At 40.2% G+C, this 26,826-nt stretch overlaps 1 protein-coding gene across 4 annotated transcripts; it reads right to left on the bottom strand.

The window, feature by feature from the left end:
• Positions 1–201: 201 nt before the first annotated feature.
• Positions 202–26,545, bottom strand: CCAR1 (cell division cycle and apoptosis regulator 1). Of its 4 annotated transcripts, none has more exons than XM_084526191.1 (25): positions 26,391–26,545; positions 20,862–21,034; positions 20,230–20,274; positions 19,546–19,578; positions 18,400–18,593; positions 17,770–17,884; positions 17,493–17,685; positions 16,222–16,354; positions 15,737–15,898; positions 15,056–15,281; positions 13,659–13,772; positions 12,626–12,792; positions 11,718–11,928; positions 10,831–10,914; positions 10,002–10,187; positions 7,912–8,103; positions 7,094–7,327; positions 6,644–6,755; positions 6,333–6,374; positions 4,869–4,951; positions 3,614–3,760; positions 3,113–3,233; positions 2,318–2,503; positions 1,740–1,945; positions 202–542 (listed from the first exon to the last, which is right to left on the bottom strand). In XM_084526191.1, the coding sequence occupies exons 1-25, from the start codon at positions 26,461–26,463 to the stop codon at positions 483–485; spliced, it is 3,492 nt and encodes a 1,163-aa protein (XP_084382317.1). In that variant the 5' UTR covers positions 26,464–26,545; the 3' UTR covers positions 202–482. The 4 variants fall into 4 exon arrangements, with proteins under 4 accessions (XP_084382317.1, XP_084382318.1, XP_084382320.1 ...); XM_084526192.1 differs by having other exon boundaries at positions 19,546–19,572; XM_084526194.1 differs by lacking the exon at positions 6,333–6,374.
• Between the last annotated feature and the right edge of the window lie 281 nt (positions 26,546–26,826).

Below are 26,826 nucleotides of genomic sequence, written 5' to 3'. Positions count from 1 at the left end.
ATCCGAGAAGCTTTAAAAAAAATCTTTACTTGCAAAATTAAGCAGCATGCTATTTTGTGATTTATATTTGAATTTAAGAAGACTAATTAGACTGAAATAAAAATAAAAACCTAAAAATGGCAATTCTATAAATAATGAAAATTTTGATTTCACTAGACTTTAATGAAAAACATTTGGTAATTAAATACTTGCTACTGTTCATTACGTTGATGAACTTTATTAGGGTTAAAACTGTAACAAAGTTCATCCTAAAACATTTTGCAATGCAAAATTATTTTCACTCAAGGAGTGTCTCAAATTGAATGCTAAGAATTACAAGCAATTTTCAGAAGCAGACATTCACATTCATAAAACTTTATACATCTTTTGGAACTAAGATATTTATACTACTAAAATCAAACATGCATCACTTCCCATACATTCTGGTATCATGATTTATATTACATTATGTAACACCGTTCTTCTAAACAGCAGCAGTTTTATCATACGTTAGCTCCATTTTCTTTGGATTTCTGATCTCTATCTTCGCTTTTCACAATATCCTTTAAAAGAAGAAAAAGAGAAAAGACTGTGAGTGCTGGAAATTTTATTTCTCATGTGAACTATAAAGTAGTTCAAGACAAAAATACTGCTTGGCTTTCATTTTTAATACCATAGGAACTATAATCTTACTCAGTTTAGTTAAACCAATTCCAGCACCTTCCCGAAAAACTGATGGAGTAGAAATTAAATGTGACGTAAACAACTGTAAAAAGAAGCACAAAACCATCCCCAGAAGCCTCACTTTATAGTCCAGGCTTTTTTTTTTCCCCCTTTTGAAAAAAGCAAATGAAAACAGTTTCTGCAAAATCCATTACATTACGGTAACATGTAACAGCTCTAATATGAAATACTGATACTGGTCAAAGATGTCTGAAAGCACTGGGCACAGGAGACATTTTCAGTTCCAAAGTACTATTCAGAATGAACAAGGATATAACGGGGGCTATTTAAGCGTGATAACAGAATGATGCAGTTCCCAGGGATTAGCAGTCTGCAACACATAGTGAAATGCAGGACTGTTTAACGATATGGATGGCAGTTAGATGGCTGCAAGTTATTGCCAGTTTAATGAGCTACAGTGACTTACCACTTGCATCACACAAGAGAAAAGGTCAAACATTTGGCATACTTCTTTGTACATGTGCTTGAGCTTTTGTAAATGTTTTATCACCTTTTCAAAATACACATAGACAGAAGCAGCAGCAAGACACTCTGATAGTACCAGTTTGCCAATGAGTAGCCTCCATAACCTCCATCTATTCAGCCTTACTTAAAGGATACTCTCAGCATTCCAAGGGAATATACAAGTATCTTTCCATACGGGGATAGGGATGCTCTGGAGCATTAGGCAGGTTGCGTAGAAGTCGTTTTACTAGAACACTCCTGATAAATTGAAATAACTACATTCTGCCTTGAATAGTGTATTTGGACAAACAGGGATGGACAAGATCAGGACAGGAAAGCATTAACATGATTTGGGATTTACACTATTTTTTTTTATATATGTACTTTTAAATTTGAGTCAGAAGCTTGTGTTTCAAGCTTAGAAAAAATATAATGTATTTGTTTTCTTTAAATAATCAGTATCTCTTTGAGCCTCTCATACGCACTATTTTGAGTTGTTTTTTTTTTAAAAGATATCATTAAGTCTACAGAAAGCTTACAGACTATCAGAAACGAAATAAGGAACATCTAACCTGTTTAAGAACACTCTGTATTTCATCCATAACAGTAGCTAAATTTTTGATTGTCTTATTCAGCTGACCCTCAAATTGCAAATTTTTATCATCCGAGATTTTCAAGTTCTCTTGCAGTTGACCAAGGTCCTTTTTGACTTCTTTGAGCTCCGTAGACAGACTTTTGTTAGAATTCTCCAGATGCAGTATGGTCTTCTCATCCTCATCTTAAAAAAAAGAAATCAGTCACTTCTAACACCATGTACTTTGCATCCTAATATTCCATTACATACTAACACCTAACTATTAATTTTGAAAGAACATTAAAGATTGCATTGCATTACCATTTGATAATACTCAATTTTAACTACATTTGACAGTCTTATATTCAATTTGAATGAAAAGTCAGGAGGATTTCAGCATGGTGACAGTGGTATTTCAACTACTGTTGGTGTGCAGGTTCAAAGTGTATGGCAAGTAGAAAATGTAAGTTTATAGCATGCAACCATCTAAGCAACCTAGATCACACATTAGCTTATCTACTAAAAGTCTTAGCATCTTGCATCCATGCAAATAGCATCTTCAAAGCAATGTCACACCTGTTTTTTCTTCTAGCAACTGAAGCTTTTGTTCTATCTCTGCCCGCACTCTTTCACTCTTCTCCAGCTTCTGTAAGAGGCTCCCAACATCCACCATAGCGCCGTTGTATACAATAAGGCCAACGTTTTCTTCTATAGCTTTTGATTCTTGCTTTATTGTAGGTGATGGCAACAGTAATCTGTTTCCTAAATTAGATTAAGTAGTGTTAGTAAATAATCATTGACATTTTCAGTTGCCTACAGTTCCAGGGACTAATGTTAAAAGCTTCCTACATTAGATTAAAAGCAACACCTAATACTAATTCAAAAGCCACGACTTTAACATGACAGAATTAAAATCATAATTTGGTCTCTTCATATGTAAGGAAAATAATAAAATTTAGACTCAGTTTGGTTTGTCTACTCCACATTACTCTTCTCCCTCCTTACCCCAATCACAGCCTCCCAAAAGATCATGCTGTTTCATGACATTCCTGTATTCTTCCTTTCTGCAGTAATTTGTATTAGAAAAATCACTCTGTTCTACTACCTACAGCACTGATCCTCCCAACTGCAGAGCTGCTGCGAACAAAAAGAGTTAACATTAACCTCCTCCTTCCTGTTCCAAGACTCATCCTGTAAAAGCAACAAGGTCTGGAAGCCAGAAATACTGAAATTTATGATTTACTGCCCAAGATTTACTTTTCCAAATCGGCAGCTTCTCTGCAGATCTGAACTCGTTACTGTGAGAAAGCAAACATCTCAGGGCTCTCATATCATTCCAGAGAACTGTTTCTGCAATACAAAAAACACTACCTAACATATCTTCCTGTAGCTCTTCCGATTCTTCTTGGTTTTCCTCATCTTTAGAAGTATCTGTTAGTCTTCTGTAGAAGCAGGATTCTCTAAGTACTACTTTATTAAGGAGCTTCTTGACCTAAAACAACCATGGAAAGAAGTACAGTATTACTTAAACACAGAAATTATACTACCTAAGAAGGAATATTTCAACTTGAAAAACTTACTAAAAGAAATTGCACAGATTTTTGGTTTTTAACATACTGGGGATTAAAATTAAAAAAACAGCTAGAAAAAAATAAACTTGAGACAAAAGCTACATATGCAATATGGGCATCTTAAAAGTTAATAATTTTTACCTCTTCATTCTAAAACAGCTTACAAATTATCAAATTAATATTTCATCATAAATACAAAATGGCTGCATAAAAACAGGGATAAAGTATATAAGCAATAGCCTTTAGAAACTGAACTCCAGTTACTCTATAGCATTCCTGTAATATTGGATAAATACAAAACCTGAGCACGTGATAGGTGTAGTCCAAGAGTGTACAGTATCTCTTCCATGTCCTTCTCCAGAAGGTATCCACAGTGACTTTGATCAAAATAAACGAAGGCCATCAGAAGGTCCCTATTAACAGTTACCATTTGTGTCTTGTCCTTCTCCTACAGGAAATGAATTACGGGATCATTAGGAAGGTAAAAATACCACCTTATTTTCATCTACTAAAAAAAAGTAAACTTTAGAGCTAACCAATGTTTTTTCTCTGTTCATTTTATCATCACTTTCAGTAAAGCCACTAATACATTTACCTATCAAACTCAGATGTAACATTAGCAAGCTATTTAGGACACATAATCTTTCATTTATGTAGAAGATTTTGCAGCACAATGCACAGTAACACCTGATAGACAGTTTCCTTTCATTCAAGCTAATACATCAAAAAGTTTGTAAAATAAACTAAATAAACAAGTGCAATAGGAAAAATTCCTTCTCTCCTCAGTCAAATATTTTATTGAACAGCTGTTTTCAAAACAAAATCCCCATAAACATATAATTAATGAGCATTCAGCTCTCACAGCTAAAGTAGTTCTGCAGTCTCTGTTTTCCATTATTTCTGTTCCTACATCTCCTAATATTCCTTGAAAAAAAAAAAAATAGAGAATCAGACACTTGTTTTATTCTAGCATTTATAAAGAAAATTAAAGCACAACAAATCTAACTTATGCTGTTCCTTAATCTGAACTATGAAGGCTAGCTATTGGCCTCATGACATAAAGCATCCATTTTCCTGCAGGGAGATGTAGAAACACAGCTAATGATGGCATCCATTTTCCTGCAGGGAAATGTAAAAAATTTACATAATGATTCCAGGCTTTACAATTTAAAAGCCCATTTATTAATCAAGCTAAGCTTCTGCTTTTGTTATTTATGAATGCAGCAGCTGAAAGCCCTGGATAAAATAATCCAGCTCTTAGGCCTGCATATAGCATTAGTCCTCAGACTTTTCAGACAAATCAGTATCAGACTGGTATAAGAAAGTTTTTCCAAGAGCTTTTACTTCTCAATCTTTAAAATTAAAATAAAAGTATCTTGTATGCACCTTACCCAAAGCTGACACATTCCCTTTTATATATGCATAATGTTTCACTCTAGAAGCGCTGAAGGAAACAAGGAGTGCAAATAGGTCTTACAGTGAAAACAAAGGCAAGCTTTCGTTAAGACATCTCTAAGAAAAGGCTCTATGTAGTTGTTAGGAAAGGTATTAATTACTTTATCTTTAGACGACCTCTCTTTGCAATGCCTATTTCCCTCTCTTCTGTCCTCCCGTTTGTTCATTTCCTCTTCATCCCGGTCTATAAAACACAAACAAAATTTAATACATCCACAGCAAATGATTTGAAAAACATTCTCTCAAATATACGTGTTCATTTAGAAGTTCACATAAGCCTTCTAACACCTGAGAATATTTCCCTCAAAAAGAAAGAACAAATGACAATTATATGAGTCCCGCTAAAATTTGTTGTTTCTGTTTTTAATATAAGACAATTGTCAATTTTATCCTGTAAATTCTTATTTATCTCACACACAGGATAGAAGAGCTGAAAGAAACACTAATAAGGCCAAAATAAGTTGTGCCAACACCACCATCTATTTAAGTGGTATGTCGGAAATTACTACAATGCTTAATTAGGCTTGGCAGTCTGCATTCAGCTGTGGTTATTCCTACCAAAATCAGTACTGTTTGCTCTCAAGTATTTTACAATACATTGTAAAAACTGTGCCAACTATATAACAAAAACTCTGTTTATACTCAGAGTGAGTGAGATAGATATTACTGGTGTATATGATCCTCTATTTTAGATCAAAGTTATGGTTAATATCACTTGTTAGATATGAAGCACAAAATGCACTTTTTTTTCTTTAAAGATAGACAGTATTGTAAAACTAAAGATAAAAGAGAAAGAGGAATGTGACAACTGCAGAGACATATGGCATGCGGCTCTGTACCTCACGTACAAGTTTTTGGTCACAGAACCATGTGTCGAATTCAGCTTTAAGAAACCACTCACCTTTCTTGTGAGGAAAGGTTTGAAAAAAACACCTACACATCACAACATTTATCTAAATTTGCCAACACATCTCTGAGAACCACGAGGTTTCTCCTGTACCTCCATGGTACGTTAGATTGTTCTCACCAAACCTGACTGGGAATGGCACAAGGACAGATTATGGGAAGCAGAAGCACTTTACAGAACAGAGAAGTCCAGGGCACAGTCTCCAGGGTCAGGTTATGAGCAATTAAGAGTTATTTTGGAAATAAGATATTAGCACCAAGTTTTTTTAAGGCTGGTGCAGTACTCTGACAAAAATACAACTGAAAACACTTCTTAGTGCTGGGACTGCAAGTTCAGAACTACATCTAGCAAAAACGCTACCTAAGAGGACAAAACCCCAAAGTACAAACCAAGAAGTGTTCAGGTGCCCTTACACCTTCCCGAATCTCTGAGCCAAGAAAGATTATTGCTGCTCCTAGCAGACAGGAAAGTTAATAGTCCCTTTCCTCACTTACTCAGGCAAACAGAACTCCACCCAAAAAGAAATTGAGAGCATCACATAAAGAATCCCATACTACATTGCAGCCTAACCGAAACAGGATGACATTTTAGAACTGATGAATAGGAAAAGTTAGGCACTTAAAAGTGGCTTGGTTTTTCAGAGGTGCCGAATACTCACATCTCCTACTGACTTCAATGGGAGTTGCGAGTGGTCTGCATTCTGAAAAAAATAAAACCACTTCTATATGCATGCCTTACTTGGAGTACCACAGCTACAGTTTATATATAGATGACGTTAATAAAATGCCTAGCAGAAAGACACTTACATTTTAAGTAGATCTGGTCAGAATTACTGAAATAAAGTTAGTGTAACAATGCAATTTTTGATTTTCTAGTTCCAGTGCATCTTCCAGCTTGAAAGAAGCTGGCATATGCAGTGGCAATGAAAAAAGCTTATCTGGAAGTCACAAAATCCCTAATTCAAGATACCTTCATCTTCATCTTCAGCATCTTCTGCCTCCATTGGATCGTATTCTTCTTGATTATTGTCATCTTCTGTCTCTTCTTCATCTTTACAATCATCTTTCCTTTTATCTTCCCTCTGTAAAAGTTCCTAGAAATTAGTCCATTCAGAACTAAAAAACAGGAAAGTAAAGCCATCACACTAACACTCACTCAAAATTTCAGTATGCTTACATTTCATAGGATCACAGGATGATCTGGGTTGGAAGCGATCTTAAAGATCATCTAGTTCCACCCACCTGCCATTGGCAGGGATGCCACTATATTTAGTCACATAAAAACACGCATGCAAATTGAAGTGATAAAGATAAATTGGGGAGGGTGTGTGTGCTAAAATAGCACTCAAATACACTCGTCAAATTTTTACATGATTGATTATGATAGAAACGCTAGCTGATATACAAGTTAGCTGCAGACCTTCTTTTCGTCTCTATCTTCTTTTTTATCTTTATCGTCTCCAGATTTTCTCCTCTTAGGTTTTGGTTCATCATTTTCTTCTTCTTTTTCTTCCTTTTTCTCTTTTCGTTCATCTTTTTTGCCTTTTTTGTCTTTTTTGTCCTCCCTCTCTGGGAGAGAAACCAGTGCTTTGTAAATTCTGACACCAAAATCCCTCTGAAGCATTTCATTGAAGAGTTCTGCAAACAATGAAACCTGCACATAAAGAAGAACAAAAAGAGAACTGAAAATGAGTTTTAAAATGAATATTAAGAATTTGTACACTTATGACTAAAAGAACCCATCGGGTGTTATCTTACCAGGCTTTCACCATGGTAGTTTTATGCAGTGTTAGACTTCTTAGCATTTGTTTTGAATTTGCAAACTTCAAAGAACTTTATACATTCTTCTTTCCTGTACTACAGTAGTTTAGGACCTGGACTAGCTGTGTAAGTTATAAATTCAGCTACGTATCTGAAAATATATGTATTTCTTCTGGATATCACACAGTGACCACATTGCTTTTGTAAACCCTGTACCAAATACTGGACTACTTTTCCTAGATATTGCACAAATAAATTAACTCATTTTCCATTGTTTTCTTGTGTCATGCTATCTTAACTTGCAGAATTTAAGAATACTGCAGTTAGCACAGAATTAAAAAGAAACAAGAACGACTAAGTTTACTAACCACAGACTTTTACATTCACTTGCTCAGCATCAGCTTTTTCTTCAGTGCTATGTCTCAATGCAGAAAGCTCACTAGAAAGTAGCTTTAATATGACAGCACCTCAAGTTACCTCAAAGGAATGTTCTTTATTATCCTCTAATCTATAGTCCAGAAGAACACTAAGCGACATAATGCTACAGTCAAACTTCCCACTCTTTGCTGCCCAGTTAGGATGCACAATGATTGCTGGTTCATCAGGCAAGATGTATCGTCTCTCCCGCCGCTGACGTTCCATTTCTTCTTGACGTTTTCTTTCCTCTTCCTAAATAAGGAAAACAAAACAACATGCAGCATATTCCAAAGTTTCAAAATATTCCAAAGTTTCAGCCTATAAGTTAGTTTTTAGGACTCACTGCTTTTAGGAAGTGAAGAATCACAGAATCACAGAATTTCTAGGTTGGAAGAGACCTCAAGATCATCGAGTCCAACCTCTGACCTAACGCTAGCAGTCCCCACTAAACCATATCCCTAAGCTCTACGTCTAAACGTCTTTTAAAGACTTCCAGGGATGGTGACTCCACCACTTCCCTGGGCAGCCTGTTCCAGTGTCTAACAACCCTTTCAGTAAAGAAGTTCTTCCTAACATCTAACCTAAAGAAAAGCCTAAGGCTGCTTAATGCAATGAAGTTGACAGACAGCAATTAGACCAGAATTTACAGAATGCACAATGCACCCACTGCCAACACTCACCTAAGACTGAAGACTGGAAACTTGAGCAACACAAAGCAGGACATACAGTGTTTAACCACACAGCAATGAGCATCTTCCAACAATTTCATGGTCCTACCTGCAGCATGTTTACTTAACATTGGAAAGAATCCTACTAGTTCACTTCAAGAAAAGGTATACAAGCTAGTAAAGGAGTCAATGCTCTGGACAAGAATTTTGTCTGTCTGGGTGTTTTTAAAACTGTATGGGGAAGTCCTACTGTAGTTTATTTCCTATATAAAAACAGTCAAGGTTTTTACTGTCATCGTCCCAAAGATAGCCAATACTGCTTCAACAACTGGCAGGTAACTACTCACCCAGAAATTTTGGTTACAAGAAATGCAATCTATAGATACAACTGATACGGATTATAAAAAAAAAAAAGGGGGGGGGGGGGGAGTGGTGGTGTTAAAGAAAAAAAAAAAAAAAAAAAAGGTAAAATACCAAGCAGCACCTTATGAATATGGAAGTCACAGCAGAGATTAAGCTTTCTGAAAAGCAAACACGATCAAACCTGCCTGCTCCTAATCTTAAAAGATAAATTTGGCAAGGAACTTCAAGAAAGTTTTCTTCCTCCAAGCTATGTGAGAAGGCAGTGGCTGAAAGAATTAGCAAGCGCATGGCCTCTGCTCCCCCAATAAACAAAACGTTTACACAGACAAAACTGAAATTTCAAAATCATCTCATGCTGGTCTGCAGGTAGGAATACACAAAAAGGCAGCTTTAAAAGCAAGTATGGAGAACGTTTTGTTGTATTTAGGCCCCCTTTTCTGTTGCTGGGTTTCAGTGTTACTGCACAGATCTTGTTCACCCCCATGAAATATCAGACCAGACTAAATAGTACTGAAACTATCAAGTGCAAAACTGGGAAACCTCAATGCACAAGAATTTTATCCAAATGTGAAAAGTAACGTTTAATTACACAGAAAAACAGGAACCCAGCAAACCATTAGCCATGTGAAGAAATTAGACCGTTTGAGATACCAAAACATTTACAGATCAAAATAAACATTGCGACACAAATCCCTTAAGGCTTGCACATGAAGCAAAGCTAACAACTAAGCTGCTACTTTTCATATAAGTTTAAGAAGTTAAGATCGTGTTAAATGCGTTCGCCTGTTCACAAATGAGCATAGTTTTGCTGAGGAGTTTGGGATTTTTTTTTCCTTATACTTAAGGTCCAACATGAATTCAAACACCATTAATAGAGCTGCACATTTCAGCCGACTTTGCCGATACAGGAATTCAAGCTTGCCAAGATTTCGTTCCAATTCAGTAGTTCAAGTTACAACAGGAGTTCCCAGTAGTCATCTGAGAACTAAAAAATCTCAGCAAGGCATCATCCTGTACTTTTTAAACTTATATGTTTATTTAAACAAAATTTTATCTATAGTCATTTATGTATTTATGTACACTTAATAAGACTTAAATCAAGCATGTCCAAAACCTAACCTCTTTGTCATCTTCAGATTTCCTATCCTCCTCCTCTTCCTCTTCTTTCTCAGACTTCTCTAGCTCCTTTTGCTCTTCTTTTTGTTCCTCTACTTTCAGCTGCTTTGTCAGTCGAGCTATCAACTGAGATTTCAGTCCTTTAGAGCTAAGGGTTCGACTTTCTAATTCTTTTCGAAGGTCATTTACCTGGTAAATAAAAGCTCTGTAAGTGGCATCAACCAGTGACATTGCAAAACATATGATTAGCAGAAAAGGTGAAGTGAAAATTAAAGTAAGATCACTGAAAACTCAACTGCATTTTTTGAAGCTGTACTATACAATGCTAGTATTTACTAGCATAAAACATACTACGTTTAAAGTCATGTTCTCCCCACTTAACTCTTTTTTGAGGGACTTCATAGAGGCAGGGAAAAGATTTGGCAGTATAAGGCTATTAGTTCTTTTGTGGAAACTTTTTATTACGTTTTTGTACCATAATTGCCTTTTTAAACTAACATTAAAGTATTTTAGATCCAACATTTTTAATATACGTAGACATGACCAGATGACCGCAGAACTTTCATTTTCCAGTTAAACAGTATCATATGTGATAGACTTTAATTGTACAAAGCTCAGAAGTTCACAGTGGTTTCAATTATCTGTATTCATCTATTAAAATCATAAGTCACATTCTCATGCTGTGATGTCATAACATAATACCTACAAAATCAACAAGGAATATAAAACACTACTAAATTTTTTTCCTCAGTTAAGGGAAAGACAGCTGTATTTCAGGTCCTCCTTTAAAAGAGAAAACGTTTGATGGAAACGAGTTTAAAAATGTAGTTACCTTCATTGTTTTGGGATCCAGTTTAGACCAGTGCGTGGGCGTAGAGATCTCTTTAGCTTCTCCATCATCCTTTTCCTCTTCATCCTGGCAAATAAAATTTAAAAATTATCATTCAGAAAGCTTGAAAGCATTTTACTCATTTTTAAAATTCTGTTGCTGATCTGTGCAAGGTCACAACTGTTTCAGACAGTCTTCTCCTAAAGTTATTGTTTAGACAAGTTCACACACACATTCTACCACTTTTTAAATGATCAGTGCCACTCAGCCAATACAAGCCAGATCTGTGGAACACAAAAGGGTGAAAAGCAACACCACAAAGAATATCGGGGTTACAAAGACACTGCTGGTCTCCATTAACCACACAGTGTGTGATCTTCCCCGGATTTTAAATCCCCCAAGTTCCTCTTTGTTCAGTCAGACTTTCCCTTATTCCAAGATGTTGATCAGCCACATGGCCTGAAATTCAGATGTTTCAGACTAGCGTTTGTTCAATTTCAAATCGCACAATCGGAATTGGCCACGAGAGAGAATTTAGAAATTTTAGAAAATGGCAAAATGTTTAAAGACAGCTATTCATAAACTGCATCTCACTCAACAACTGGTCCCAGATTCCAGCAACTATTTCTAAGGTAAAAAATTTTCTGCGCATCATAAGCACAATTTTATTCCATTTGCGATATCGGCATACGCATTTAAAGTTAGTAAACTAGCTGAAATAAAAATAAAAAACAACATTCACTACACTGCTGAAAGCTGGTTTACCAGTCATTGTTACCAGTTATGTTCCTCCTATGTATGTATGTTGTGTAGTATGTGATGTGCATTTTGTGCCTGTGTTCCTGTGCCTGTGAGAAGCAGAAATAGAAAAAGGGATTAGCGTTCAGTGCCTGTTCTCCATCAGCCTCCTTGCGTTCACCCTGAAGCTTCTCGACCAGCTGCTGCTTGTATCCTCGGGAGAGGGTTTCCCACTCTGAGCGGGTGGGAAGGCAATGCCAAACATCCGGGAAAAATAAAACCACTGTCTCCACATGAGCTGGAACTGTACGCCCCTTGTGGGTCTCCTCAGGGCGATGGTAGCGAATCTCTGCAAAACGGTACCTGTCGCAAGGGAAGAAGCATGTTGGAAAAAAAATTCTACAATACATTTTAAAGAGCCTAGATCACTTGTAGCACATCAAGTAAAGAAATTTTGCTGCAAGACCTTGAAGTTTATCTAAAGAAAAAAATTATGGAAGCCATATTTTCTCTTTTGGCATATTTGTAAAAACGTACCACAATTGCAAAAGGAAAAAGACTACCAAAATCCTGCTTTACAGTACTTAGCGCACAGAGGCTTAATGCACAACGAAGAGGCACTGAAGCACTTGAAATTTAGCTTACAATAGACCCTTCCGGTACTAGTAAAATTGCTCTAAGTGTTAATACAGGACAAAAACTCATCAAGAGAAAATATGGCTATATAACCAACAGCTAATTTATAACGAAAGAACAATGAAATGAAGTTCTCTTGACGATCTTCTCCAGCTATGCACAAAATGAGAAATATTTTCAACACACATTCATTAAAAATTACAGCATAACACGTCAAAATAAGTTCAGAAGCTTTAATTAGTCCTTAACACATTATTCAGCACAGTTGGCACCAATCGAGCTTACTACGAAAACAGAACACCCTTTGAGTAGTTTACCTGCGCTACCAACAGCGGCTGACAAAGAAGAAGAAGTTTCTTTTCTTAATTTTTCACAACAGAAAAGTACTTCTATGGTGTACTTTACGTTGCAGTACAGTACTTACCATTGTGTGCACACACTTAAGTCAATCCCTGTCAGAGCCTTGCAACAACGAATAGCCGTCTTTATCAGCACGGAAGGGTCCTTTTCTGGATCAGGTCCATCCAGTGATGGGGACCAGTGTCCTCCAATAGCCATAGCTTCATCTTTGCCTTTCATACCCACTAAAAACTAGACAAAAAGAGTCTTCTGAATGTTCCCCTGCTAGGGGCAAAAAGTCATCTTCCCAAAGTGTAAAGAATATTTCATAGCACACACACTGAAATCCGTGAGCAAATTGTCACGTTATTTTGAAACCTGAAAATGAAAGTCAGTCAAGAAAGAGTTCAGTTATTTTTTTCCACAGAGTATTTCAGTAATGGAATAGGTTTAAAACATCATCACTCATTCTTGTTTGCAAGACTTTCCATCAAGTTTCTTTATTTGTAGAGGCTCGTTCCTTCGTAATTAAAAGCCTTCTAACACAGAAGATAAACACATACTATTTTAAATGGCATCTTAATTCCAATAAACAACTTTGTAGATATTCCTGCTTAAAAGTGACAAAGGACTGCTACAAAAGATAAGACCACAAGAGCATTGTATCTATAAATTCAAGCACTCCCATTGCCTTTAAGATGATGGAGTTTAATTGAAAGAGAACAAATGTGTTGTCTTGAAACACCACAGCACTTACAGGTTGTTCAACTTAACTGTTAAATTTCAATACAATAGTTACTTAACTGTTGCTTCATTTGTAATTCTCATCACAGTTGAACCCTTAAAAAGGTTTAAGTGCTTGTAAAAAAGAGACTAACAGTTTACTTAAATAGGTTTCTCCAAATATCTATAGTTTGAGTAAGTGGAAGAAAGCAGTAAATACGAAAGCAACAAAGATAAAGCTCCATTAAATTGAAGAAGTGAAAAACTAAATCTCTGAAGAGCAAAATCGAAGCCATCGCTTAGCTGCCTACAAGCTCTTCCCTTACCAACAAATATTTTAGAGCTCTATAACCAACCTTCATTGCCAAGAGTATCTGGCAGTGAAGCATATTTACCTTTACAAGTCTAGCAGGGTGCTGAAATCCATCGCGAAGTTCTTGGGGATCTTCAGCCAGAGCACACGACTTGTGGTATAGATCTTCCATGCTAGGGCTAGCCATCAACATCACCTGGTGTGTAAATGAGATGAGTCTTGTGAAGGCCTCCCAGTATAACTGGTAAATAACGACCACAACATACACACACATACATACCAATACTTCTCTTAATGTCACAAAAATAATCAGACCAAGCTAAAAGGAAACTGCAGAACTGAGGCTTAACGTGTCTGCCAAGGAGCTCTTTCACTCCCTCACCACTCGATATGCATGCAATGTGCGATCTTACAAAAAGACAAACCAACTGGAAGCATATAAAAGCAACATGCAGAATTGCTGCTCTGCCTCGCATGTTACCGCTAGGTACCAAATAGCCAAGAAGCACACTGAGTACATTTCTGGTTCCCGTAACCGACTTCTTCCATTTTGTCACAATCACAAGAGAGCCGGCCGACACTCATCTGCATCTTCTTAGCATCCCACTGGCCCTGCCAAATCTAACAAGCTTACTTTATAATCTAAACAGTTTAATATTATGAAACCGGATGCTATTTCTTAAGATACTGAATATATTTTAAAGATCAGCTTTCTAAAACAGAGTTCTTGCTCTGCATCAGTAGAATGAAAAAAACACCAACACAGTACATCTGATACTTGAGCCAAGGCTTCAGACTTTTTATAGACAGTAAAGTAATTCTTCCAAAAATACAAGGGTTAAAGGCAGTTTTGTTTCTAAATTTATCTTTAACATTAAACGCTTCTAGAAAAGATCGAATTAGAAATCTCAGACCTATTTTAATGGAAGAGCTAACACACAGAAGGGTTTTAGGAAGATTCTTTTTGACCCTAAGGTCCTTTACATGTCGTTATGGCCCCTTGTGCAACATTTTTTGAGATTCCTATAATCCTGCTCGATCTACTTTCCATCAAATGGTAAAGTTTTAAATGAATCTTAAAGGAGTAAGAAAGAAAACATCACTAAGTGGAATAGCACCAACTGCCCAGAAAGGATCCATAAAGGAAAACAAGACTCCATTAACTGTTCAGAGTGAATTGCCTAAGAAATACATTCAGAGATCCTGCAGGAGATGTCTTTCTTTCTTGGGTGCAGAGAATGGAAAATAGATCTCAGTAAAAACAAGACGTAGGACAGCTCTAGTAACAGGAAAAACTGAATTTCCATCATGATTCTACCAAGCTCTACCTACCTGCTCTTTACTCAAAGGGTTAAAATACTGTATTTTGCTCAGATCATTGCAAAACAAAAAAAAAAAACAGTTCAGTTATTCTCAACTTTTTACTCTATTCGCAAAAAATATCTAATGAAGATCTGTAATAATGGAAACTATACAAACCTTCGCGCTGTACAGATGATCAGCATCAGGTGGATCAAGGACAGCAGCATTTTTATCTATAGGATCTACTTCTCTATGCATTACGTAGAAATTACAGTAGTTTCCCAGCTGAAATGGTCTAGACATAGGGAAAGCATCCACCCATGTAAACTGAGCATCAAAGAAATCACTTGGGATATACAAGTTCTGGTAACGCCGCCTCAGCTCCATCATATCGCAGCTACGACTGAAATAAACAACATTATTTGAAAGATACAGCAATAAAAACAATTTAAAAAAGCACATCATTAAGAGGTATATTCATCAGAACCACCTACTGTATATTTAATACTGCGTATGCACGTGTGTGCACATGTGTATGAATTCAGAGTAATGTATTTGAAAGGTCACGTATTAAGGATTACAAACACGAAGCTACTAAACATTCTTCTAATTAAGGTTTCTACAAATTCAAGAATATTTATTAAACAGGGTTATAAACATATTTTGCAGTAGCACACAAAGCCAACAGAACCTAAAAAGTTTAATATAAGAGGTTCTCAGCCATTACATTTGAACTTCATTTAAAGTTATTATCATCATTTAACTTTCACTAAACGTGTGTGCAAGCACTGCTCACACTAGTTCACGCACACTATTAAAGTGTCATCTTTAAGTAAAAATTTGGTTCTATAAACATACCAGTCCAATGAAAACTTGGAAAACTGAACTGTGTAACGAGGAACAACACGTCGTGGTCTTCGAGGTGACCTCTCCCTCTCTCGTCGAGGTGATCTCTCTCTGGAGCGTTTTCTCTGGGGTGATCTTTCCCGAGACCTACGTCTCTCTCGTTCTCTTTCACGACTTAAAAAAACATGCAGACAAGATATAAATATTTTTGCATGCTGCTAACACACAAAGCTTTCTAGTACAACAGATGCTAGACTTCTCAGAGATGGCTCACAGAACAGAAAGGAGAAATTCTTCACTGTTTGTTTCAGTACATTCTTTACAGGAGAGACTGACAATGCAATTCTTTCATTTCAGACAGGAAAGAACTTTTCACCAACATCAAATGGTAAAAACACTTGTGCGTGTCACTGACTCAGTCCGGTGCAAGAAGCTCGGCTCTGTTAGACTAGATTGTAATCAACGCAGCCTATGAAGACCTGTTCCCAACAGCGTACCTCCTGTCATCTTTTCGATTCGGCATAGGGTCTCCTCCTCTGTCATTCCTCCCAGAAAATCTGGATGGGGGGTCTAGTCTTCGAGCTGGTTGAGGCTGTGAGACTAGACGAACAGGAGGCTGTAACAAACCACCTGAAACAAAAACATACGGCATCAACACGGAACAGTGGGCAACTGCCTACTCTCAGTCACCAAAAACGCCGCTGCTTTACAGCTCTTTCCCTTGTGCACATTTTCTAAAACAATTTGAGTTGGTAAGCCTATTATTAATATCCTCCCCAAGAAACAAGAGACCTGTGCTCTTCTTCACTGATACAAACTGAGACTCGACGATTTAAAAAACTGAGATTGGTTTGAAAGCATCTTTTTAACATGGAAGCTAACCCAAATCTAAGCACACAGAAGTTACCTTAGTGAACAACAAAACCCTCTTTTGGAAAAGTAAAGGTTTTAAGATATATGCTACAGGCTCACAGAAATAAAATGTAAAATTTCTTCTTGATTCTATTCACAGGTAAAATAATTAGCTTCTTGTAAAAATCACTCTTATTATCCTGCTGCACTAATTCCCCAAAACATATGTCTGCTCTCTCAAGACAGCACACACTTAAATAACTGTTTGCAAATATGGCAAACACTGCCAAACACTGATCAACACCTAGGACTAAATTAGATTGTAATAAGCATTTATCCAAAACAGTTCTGCTTAGGTGATCTCCCCCTGCTTTTATTGTGGGTGAGAAGACGATACCTTAACTGCATCTTATTATTAAGTCTACTACTGATTTGTCAGCCACACAAAGTTCAAGTGACAGACAACAGCCTTTGTTTCAGATTTGTCACATTCACCAATATTTATTCTTGCAAACGTCAACTTCGCTGACTAAATAAAACAAAAACAAATACAGAAATAAGTTTTAAGAATACCACTACGTAAAACCTAATTTTGTTGAACATTCAAAATTATGAAGAGCTACACTGCAATTATTTCTTTCAACTCTGCAAATTGTCTGTAAAAGCATCCAAATAAAAACTACGTTGAATTTACTTTCAGATTATGAAAACTTAATAGGAATGACAAGAGCCCACAGGAACGGCACTAACCAGGTGATTCTTGAGCTAGTGCAGGCCTTACATATACCTAAGAAAAGATGCACACTAAAACTGAAAAATAATGACCTTGCCCTTCTACAGGATCCTTTCCTTATTAGTTCACCTGTTAATTCAGTCAGACTAGGCACAAAAAGGATTTAGGACACTGAAGGAGCACCTTTCTGCTGCGGCTGCTGCAGCAATGGCTGAGGCTGTGTCTGAAGCAAAGGCGTGATTGAAGCTGCCGATATCTGTGCTTGCAACAAGGACTGTGGCTGCGGCTGGGCCTGAACACCGAACGCTGTCTGCTGAGCAATAGGCTGAAGAACTGCTGGAGGCGTCTTGAGTAACGGCTGAGCCTGCGTCTGGTTCTAACAGCAGAAAAGAAAAGGAGTTGTACTGACTGCTTCTGGTTTAAGCTCGTTCACAAGCAAGACCGGGTAAACTCCATATACCTGATTTGGAAGCGTCTGGATCCTCTGTGCGTTCCATTTGAATGGCATATTAGGATTGTAAGTAGCTTCTACCAAAACTCTGTCACCCACCTGAGGTGTCTTTCCTTTGACAGCACTGCAAACATTACAAAAAAAATGCATTGAGAGAGCTTTATTTAGCTACAGAAGCTATTTTTACATTTGCAAGCTATGTTTAAAGTTGTGGGAAAATAGACAAAGTTGACTGAAAAAAGCTTCTAGGAAGAGCATCTACCTTTGGTTCGGAACGTAAACTAACTTAATACCTGTCTTGGGCCCTAACACAGATGTTCCCTAAACGATACTGAAGTAAGATACGCAGACAGGAAAATGCATGCATTTAAACACCCATAAATTCAGCCATTTCATATTACAAGGAGCTTACTACCTTCCATATCTCTTAACTTTGGGTTTTGCATTAAGAAAATTCAAAATTCCAGATAAGGAACTCACATCTACTAACTTACCCACCATCTGATTTGCAGTGTTGACAGAGAAAATGTAACTGCGGGGACTACCAGTGGAGTCACAGAACTATAACGCAGCAATCTAAACCTTTTCTCTAGGGAGGGAATCACAGAACACAACTACAGACAACTATTTACACCTTACCTAAGTTGAAAAAAGACATCTTCATCCACAAAACCAAAGGTATCATGTAGTTTAGTAACTACCCCAGTGAAGACACGCTGCTTTTGTGGCTGCGTTTGCTGCTGACTTGAGCGGGGTGCTGGATAAGAAACTGTTATCTGGGCTGCTGGTTGAGGAGTAGATAGGCTAAGACTGGTAGGTAGCGCAACAGCTGGCTGTAAGCAAAATAAAACAAACTATAAATCTTATAACCAGCTGACATACCTGCAAGGAACAGAACTTTTACCCATGTAGAGAGGAGCTGATAACATCTCTAAAGCAATTATTCTGAATGGAGATTTTCAGAATGTGGAAGTCTTTTTATTTTTAAAGATGATCTTTCTTTGCTATTTTGAATGAAGATTGGCTTTGTTTATCCTTTTCTTTTAAAAAAAAGTCACGTTTCCCCGCATATGCACATTCTCTAGAAGAAAATTAAGACTTCTTTATTGTTTACAGGTAACTGATACAGTGGGCTGATTCCCAACTCTGCTAGGAATAAGCTTAGAGATTTCTCCATTTGTATCCCAACTGTACTGTTAAATGAGTTAGTAAGGGTTGAGGCAAACAAGAACCCTTCTCTAACTCCAGTTCATCTGCTTGCCTTCTTATTAAATCAGAATAAGGAGGCAAAATATAAGCTTTACAGTAAAATGAAGTCAGCTATTTTACCTCAACTCTTTTCAAAGCATGTTTTTGTAAGTGAACAGTACGAGAGCAGCTTGCAGTGTGTTGAATGGTTTCGTATTTTAGGCTTGTCAAGCTCAGCGAGATTCTTTTTAAACCTCTAAATATCCGTACGGCAGTAGTGTTAGCACAAAGTTAAATTCCTTTTTAAAGGAGAATTTTCTTGTTACTTACTGCAAAACAACTGAACACTTGAAGTTCAAACAAAAAAAAAAGTGTTCAATACACATTTCCTTTAAGATTAAGGAAAAGCGGTTGTCATTCAGTTTTTGAAACCAAGGCTAATCATATTTTAACATCTGGATAAAAGAAACCTGTACCAATAAAACGTCCATTCATATTAGTTCTTTTTACGGATTAAAATGTTCAAGAAGTCACAAATTTGCCCTCTTGCATTATCTGTGTTTGGGGATGAAGACCAAACAATAAAACCAAACTAACCTGCGTTAAAATGGTCTGCTGAGGTTGCTGCAACTTAAAATAAATAAAGTTATAAATTAATTTTATATGGTTCAGGAAATTGTACAATTTTACCTCCTTTTTACAAGTAAGAGTTTTTTTGTTTAATGTGAATCAGCTAATAGTCCTTTGGGGTTTGGTCATTGCAGTGGTTTGCATATCTATAAAGTTGTGATCATTTGCTTAATTTTAAGATTGTGTAAGCTAGATTTATTCAGTAAGCAGAAATGCTGTTTTCTTGCAACTGAAAGTTAATAGGAATATTAAAAAAAAGGTTTTGGCAGCTGGAGAAGCCTATGCCTCTAATTTCCATGTCCTTTCTCAAAATCCTGTCAATTGAAAGACCATAAAATACGTAAAAGGGAACTTTTTTTGGACAGTATCTTTCCAGCAGTTAAAATACACGGCCCTGATTAGAGCAAAGTTTAGAAGGAATTGTGCACACATGGAACAGATTTTTGATTTCCTTTCCGCATGAAGGTAGACAGGCTTCCATTCTTGATACATCTCTCCAAGTTTGTAAACTCCAAGCTCTCTTTCACTACAAAAAAGTACTAGTTTAACAACTTCCCATGTAAGGATGACTTTGCAGACAAATCCTACAAGACACATAACCAACAGTATTTTTAAAAATTGTGATGTACGCAGTAAGAATCAGAGACAAACCTGTTGCTGTACACTATAGAGAGTCTGCTGAGGTTGTGAATATTGCTGAAACAGATAAAAGCAAAATATCTCATAAACAGAAAGCATTATTGCCCGAAAAACACCAAATACAAGTTAGCTGCTAAGCATATTCTAGATAAAACATATCCACATCTAACAATACAAAACATAACAGATAGTATCAATATGTACTACTTTTACACCAAATATTCCTCTTTAGACTGGACTCTGAAGCACTCTTGCTAGCTAGAACAGATTTTGTTATGCCTGACACATATAGTATCTAGGGCACAGCATGAAATCATGCAAACGCTATCAAGTTACGGATGGTGACTGGAGATACTTGGAGCTTGGGATAGTCACCTTAGGTGCAGCAAAACTCCTTTTTCCCCAAAGGCTTTCCATAGCAACTCCATAACCATAATTCCCACCTTCACTGATTAATACAGCTAACGAGAGCTGTAGGCCTACAATCCCACTGTTTTTTTAAACAGGTTTATAAAAAAAACAAACAAAAAAAAACCAGTGAGTATTGCCCACTTGCTTTTCTCTTAGACACTTTTGCTTTACAGGGCCACTGTTTTATATTTTGAAAGTTCCTACAGCCAAGAGCAAACGCTCCTTCTCGTTACCTGCTGTAAGGCAGCTGCTGCAGCTGCAGCTTGCTGCTGTAAGGCAGCTGTCTGAGTCAGCTGGTAGTTGGTCGGGGTCTGGGTAGTGAGGCCTGCTGCTGCCAGGGCCGTCTGCTGGGTGTATATTGTAGGAGAGGCTCCAAGCAGCGACGGCTGCTGCACGCCAAGAGCAGCTGAAACGAAAACACGCACGTAAGCACGAACAGCAGCGTTAAACAGAGGGGCTTTCTCCCAGTTATCTGGGAGATCTGCCTTCCCTGTCTCCCAACATATACGTTCAATACAAGATGCAGTGTGCCTATTTCAGGGTTTGGATGAGCCTGATGAAGATCCCAGCTCTGTCCTGTAAATCAATTACCATTTCGCTCTGAGCAACCTTTACTCTAGCAGCAGCTACAAAACGGAGGCCTACAGAATGTGTGCTGCTCTGGAAACGCACATGGCTTAGTCTCACTCAGTACTGTCTTTGTCCCGGAGTGAGCTGGGTTTTGTAGATGTGGGTGCTGGTAGAGGAGGAACAGCCTCGTAACAACGGGGAGTTTAATTAGTCTGCACATATAAAGGGACCAAGTCAAGCTGTCTCCAGCTCTTACTAGGAAGGCTTTATGCTGCACAAGCCCTGACTGCCTGGAAAGAAGAAATAATGTATTTTATTGTCGTATCACTTTCAGTTCACTGCAGAAGGCTAAACATATCATGGGCACCAGCTTTCCACGTGGTTTGCCTCTTATGCATGTGGTGCTTCTGAGCAAAGAATGATTAAGCCTTACTTAGGGAACTCTGAGGGACAGCAAACACTGCACAATGTGAGTCTCAGTAAAGAACTGCAAACCTGCTCCATCTTTGGCAGGGGGCTTTCAAGTAAGTTATTTGCAGCTGCACGATCAAGTATCACTTCGTCAGGCTATCAGTCTACTTCACATGTTCAAATGAAACTAAAAAGAAACTCGGCACAGAAGCACGTTGCCAGCAAAAACAGGCCAGCCAGCCCCCTTCAGAACTGAAGAACAGTCGAGTTGAACAGGGTTCCTTTCTTTTCCAAAGTTATTAAAGGCACACAATGAAATTAAGAACAGATTTGCTGTAATCTTCCTGTGCAGTTTGTGCTCCACACCATGCCTCCTGATCCAAAACGAAGCCGCCAGCCCTGACCCACGGATGCAGTAAGACTGCTTTGTTCTCAGCGAACATCACCAAAAGGCACACAAACTGTAACCAACGCCTTCTGAATGAGGTAACCCCCCCGCCACGCTGCTCTGTGCAGCAGAGTGAAGATCTTTGGAACTAAACAAGTTGATGGCACCCCTCACGTTACAGTTTGGACTGAAACCTGCAAGAACTCTGTAAGCAACGGTGAAAACAACAACCATTGCTATGATCCTGTCATATTCCAGAAAGTCATACGATTTTAATAGTGAAATCAAGCATCCTACAGTACAGCAGCCTTACAGTATTTCCAGTGTCATGGGAGACTTTTTCCCCTGGAAAATTCCAACATTCACTTTGTTTTAGAAGCCAAGCAAGCCAGATCTGAGGCTTCTCCCATGACAGGCCCTCCATCGCCTTGATCCTCTCGCCCGCTGCTTCTCCAATCTGAGGACGAATTTCTGGCCATCCAGCAGCACTCACCTGGAACCTCACCAGTGCCTTACATAACACGCCTCACACAGAGCTTGAAATCCAATCTGAATGCTTTGCTGCTGTATCCTGGGACAGCTTTCACTTTTCCTGGCTGCATTACTTTGCTAGCTCATCCGAGGCAAATAACAAACGCATTAGTCTTTCCTCTCAGCTCCTGATGCTGAACAGAAATTCCTATTAGCGAATTCCACACGCTCACTTCATGCCATTACCTTGGAACCTGTTTGACTACGCTAGTTACTGTCATTCAGCCTCATGTCCTATTCCACACCAGCACAGAGGCAAAAATTGGCAAGCAAGTGTCATCAGGCAAGTTTCGTAAGCCCTCTCCTACTTTTCGTACCAGAATATCCACAAAAATACCAACATGCTTGCTCCCAAAACCAGATCTTGGCTTACTCCGCTCTTTGGTTTCTATCCTGACAATTTCCCTTCCAGCATAACCAATAATCCTCCCTTTATGCAATTGCCAGCCCACCCTACGGCTCTTATCCCATTTTCTCCACTAAGAAAAAAAACATTTTTTCTACCACTACTGCCACTCTATGAGCACTCAACATCAACTGGGCACCGTGTCACCTACAAGACTGCGGATCAGCTTACTAACAACGGGCAAGAAGAGAAGACTGCTGAGATTCCCTTACAGACCAACATATCCAGTAGCAAGTTTCACAAAGATGCATCTTGTCCCTACTAATTTGCTATGAAGTGTTCCAGGAGTTTCATCTGACTGCTTTTCACCCCTACGTCCTCACCTTGTTCAAGCAGGCTCTGATCAAACGGATCAAATAGGCAATTGTGGTTGCATTACTACTAGAAAACAAAACAAAAAAACTACCACGGGGTGAGGGGAGAGCACAGTCAGAGCCAAAAGCTTACCGAGTGGGGAGCTGCACCTGGCTGCCAGTTATCATTATTATTATTACTGGCAGCACACACCTACGGCAACAACAGCTTCTTAGGATTTACCACGCAGTAAGCACAGTGATGGAGATACCCCCCTTCAAAGGCAGCCTGAACAACTTGCCCCAAATACCACACGTCGGTCTGAAAGGGCTCAGATATAGGCTGGACTCCTAGGCTGCAGCTCAAGCATCCTTCTAGGTCACAGAAATTTCTGCTGCAGCAGACAAATAATTAAAAAAGGATAATATTTAACAGTTCCTCTTGCTGCTTCTGAATTCCAGAGGTGATTAATACATATTTACGTATTACAATAAAGGAGTAGCCTATCCAGGGCTTTGGATGCCTCTCAAAATTCACAGAGTTTTCTCCTTCAAGCTTAACACCCTTGCAATATAAACTCCACACAACCTGCTCCAAAAAAAAAAAAAAAATCCCTCAACTGGTATACAATAGAAACTGGTCTCAGTGTATTCACCACAAGCCATCTATTTAGAGCAAGCCAGCAAACTGTGCATCAGCTGCTATTTCTTAGTGGCTCCCAGATGCACTGCAGGCTTGTCTTCCTCTTACACGTTTCTCAGGCATCTCCTAGGGGCCACCAGCAACAATAAGCGCATAGCTGAGCTGGAGGGACTTTTGTTTTCATCAGCTGCACTGTTCCCCACTGTAATGCAATTAGGGCTGGATATGGCAAAGAAGACAGTGCTCATCAGCCAGAAGGCAGCGCAGCACAGCCAGGACTTCTCCTCGACTACAGCTCCGTGAAAACAGGATTCACACTGCAAGCAGAGATCGCAGTCTTGAAGAGGGCACACGCTAAGCGCTGCGCTACGAACACAACACGTGCTGGGAGGACAGGAAAGTATTTCCCTGCGCAGGCTTTTGAGGAATCTGCACATCATCAAGCCAAGCCAAAAGGATAAAGTGCACTTAAAGAAGCAGTCTGTGCCATCTAGGAATTGCATTTATTTTTTTTTTAACGTTCTCACGCTCAAATTTCTGCAGCAGGCATAATATATACTCGAACTATGCTTAACCAGCATAACAGGGACCTCATTCTTCTTTCAGTCATGTAATGCACCAAACCGTGAGACCAGGACTACAGGAACAATTTTGCTCTAATGCAAGCAGGAGTCTCTCCTCATACACAGGTATTTGCTGGCGCCTGGAATTACCTGTTTCTCTTCTACTACCAGAGGCACAGACAGTAATTAGTAAGCAGCCCCAAAACGATGCCAGGAACCCTTCATTACGTGGCATGTAACTCTACAACTAACTTAGAGTAAGGCACCTTAATTAAAAAAGCTTAAATCACACAGTGACTTCACCAGGAATGGCCAAGACAGCATTAAGTCAGCAATATGATTAAAAAAAAACCTGAAATTATCTATCTGCAGTGATCAAAAGGGGCTTTAACATTACATCAGTCATCACTTTTGGCTACAGTTTAGGAAAAAGCTACCTATCACGTTGCTTGTGCTATGAAAATCAAGATCTTTCCCCCATCCATAAGCACCTTGATGCTTCGGAGAAGGAAGAGATAAAACAGCTGGCATGCATAAATGTATTTATACCTTTTGTCAATCCTCTGAAAATACATCACAATTTGGTATATTTTTTTAATCTGCGTATGAACACTGAGATTTACAGCCTGCACAACTTCTCGAGCTTAGCCACAGGTGAGCAGTCCTCTGCAGCCAGCACACCTCAACACCCACAGCTTCTCTCCCCGTGGGGCAAACAACCCGGCAGGAGAGTTGTACCCTCCTGCCAAAAGCTGCGTGAGGGAGGACTGACTGCCCAGCTGCAGCTCCCATTCTTCAGCTCTCGGCACACCACGTGTTTTTCAAAGAGGCTTCCTGTGCTCCCTAGTGTGAGGCAGCTCCGCCGATACAGAAAGCAGGGAACCACGCATGGACGTGGGGACTGCGACAGGAGCTGGGCAGCACAACCCCAGGGCCTGGCAGAGGCTGCAGGGAAGGGTGTAAGGAGCTAAATGCTTTCCAGTGATTCTGGAGAGAAGAAGGATACTGCAGTGGGAAGATAGACAGCAGGAACAGGAAAACTGGTGTAAATCCTGGGGGAAGAAGGCAAAAGCGCAGAAGTGGCGTGTTTAACAGCTCTTATGTTCCCAGAATAGATGAGCAGCTACGAATCCCTGGAGACACTGTCCTCACTGAGCAGGTGAGCCATCTCCCTACTGATGCCAACTAGTCCTATCCCAATTAAGTTCTGCACTTGGTTCATTTGAGGAGGCTGAGAGGTGGGCTAACCAGAGGCAGGGCTGGAGGGGCAGGAGCAGGGGGCAGACTTTGGGGCGCACTTCTAGCGCCTCCCCCCCCATCCCATCCCATCCCATCCCATCCCATCCCATCCCATCCCATCCCATCCACCTCTCTCTCCTCCGGGGCTCCCTCCTGGCCCCTGCTCGGCCTAAGATGGCTGCCAGCTCCTCCCCTTCAGCGGGGGGTTTGCAGCCTTCCCCCCACACCGGGCCGGGCCGGGGGCAGCCCCTCAGAGCGCCCCTGTGCGCCCCAGCCCGGGACCGCCACCCGGTCGGGCAGCACAGCCGGGTGAGGCTGGTGTCTGCTCGGCAACTTCGTGCAGAAGGAGAAAAAGTGCTGCTGGGATGGGGGAGGGCGAGATACACAGGGAAACGGGGAAAACTGTGCAGCGGGGGGTAGGCAGAGCGCTGCGGAGAGGCAGCCTGGGAGCGAAATGTGAGGGGAAGAGAAGGCGAAGGCACACCGGGAATGAGTTTTAGGAAACGGGCACACGCCCTCAGACCGTGCCCGTGGGGCAGACAGGAGCTGGAGCAAGTTAGGGGAGGGAAACCGAGCCCGGAGAGCGACCCCGAAAGCAAAATCCCGAGAGAGGCGGCCCGGCAGCCCCCCGCCGCCCCGCACGGCCCCAGCGGAGCTGCCCCGAGCCGGGCAGCCCCGCGCAGCGCCCCCGCCTCCCCCCCAGCCCCGCGGCACCGACCTGGCTGCGACACGGCGGTGGCGGTGAACTGCGTGGCCCAGGGGGGGTTCTTCTGCCCGCCGAACTGCGCCATGGCGGCCGGCACGGCACAGCACGGCACGGCGCGGCACAGCGCGGGCTCCGCCTACCTCCTGCGACCTGCGGGGGCAAACGGGCTGCAGCCGGGGGCGCGCACGCCGCCGGGCCGCCCCCCCCGGGCGCCGCGGAGCCCCCCCCGGGCCGCCCCCCCTCCCCGTCGCGTCCCCTCGCCGCCCCCCGCCCGTACCTGCCCCTGCCCCTGCCCGCCCCGCCGCCATCACGCCCGGCCCTCGCCGCCTCCCTCCCGCCCGCCCCCACTGCGCACGCGCCCCGCGGCCCCGCCGCCGGCGCGCGCTGCTGCCGTCACGGCCCGCGCCCGGCCCGGCCGAGCAGCGCGCACGCGCGGGGCTGGGTGAGG

The sequence above is a fragment of the Aythya ferina genome (genome assembly GCF_964211825.1).
Source record: "Aythya ferina genome assembly, chromosome: 7".
NCBI lineage: Eukaryota > Metazoa > Chordata > Aves > Anseriformes > Anatidae > Aythya > Aythya ferina.
This window is presented reverse-complemented; position numbering and strand designations above follow the sequence as displayed.

Bases quoted from the DNA above. Each gene is read 5' to 3' on its own strand.
- CCAR1 (XM_084526191.1), bottom strand. From the start codon at position 26,463: ATGGCGCAGTTCGGCGGGCAGAAGAACCCCCCCTGGGCCACGCAGTTC. The intron at 20,275-20,861 runs GTAACGAGAAGG...TATCTGTTTCAG, and splicing joins CAGCAGCTGCCTTACAGCAG to CAATATTCACAACCTCAGCA. The intron at 2,504-3,112 runs GTAGTGTTTTTT...AATCTAATTTAG, and splicing joins GCTACAGGAAGATATGTTAG to GAAACAGATTACTGTTGCCA.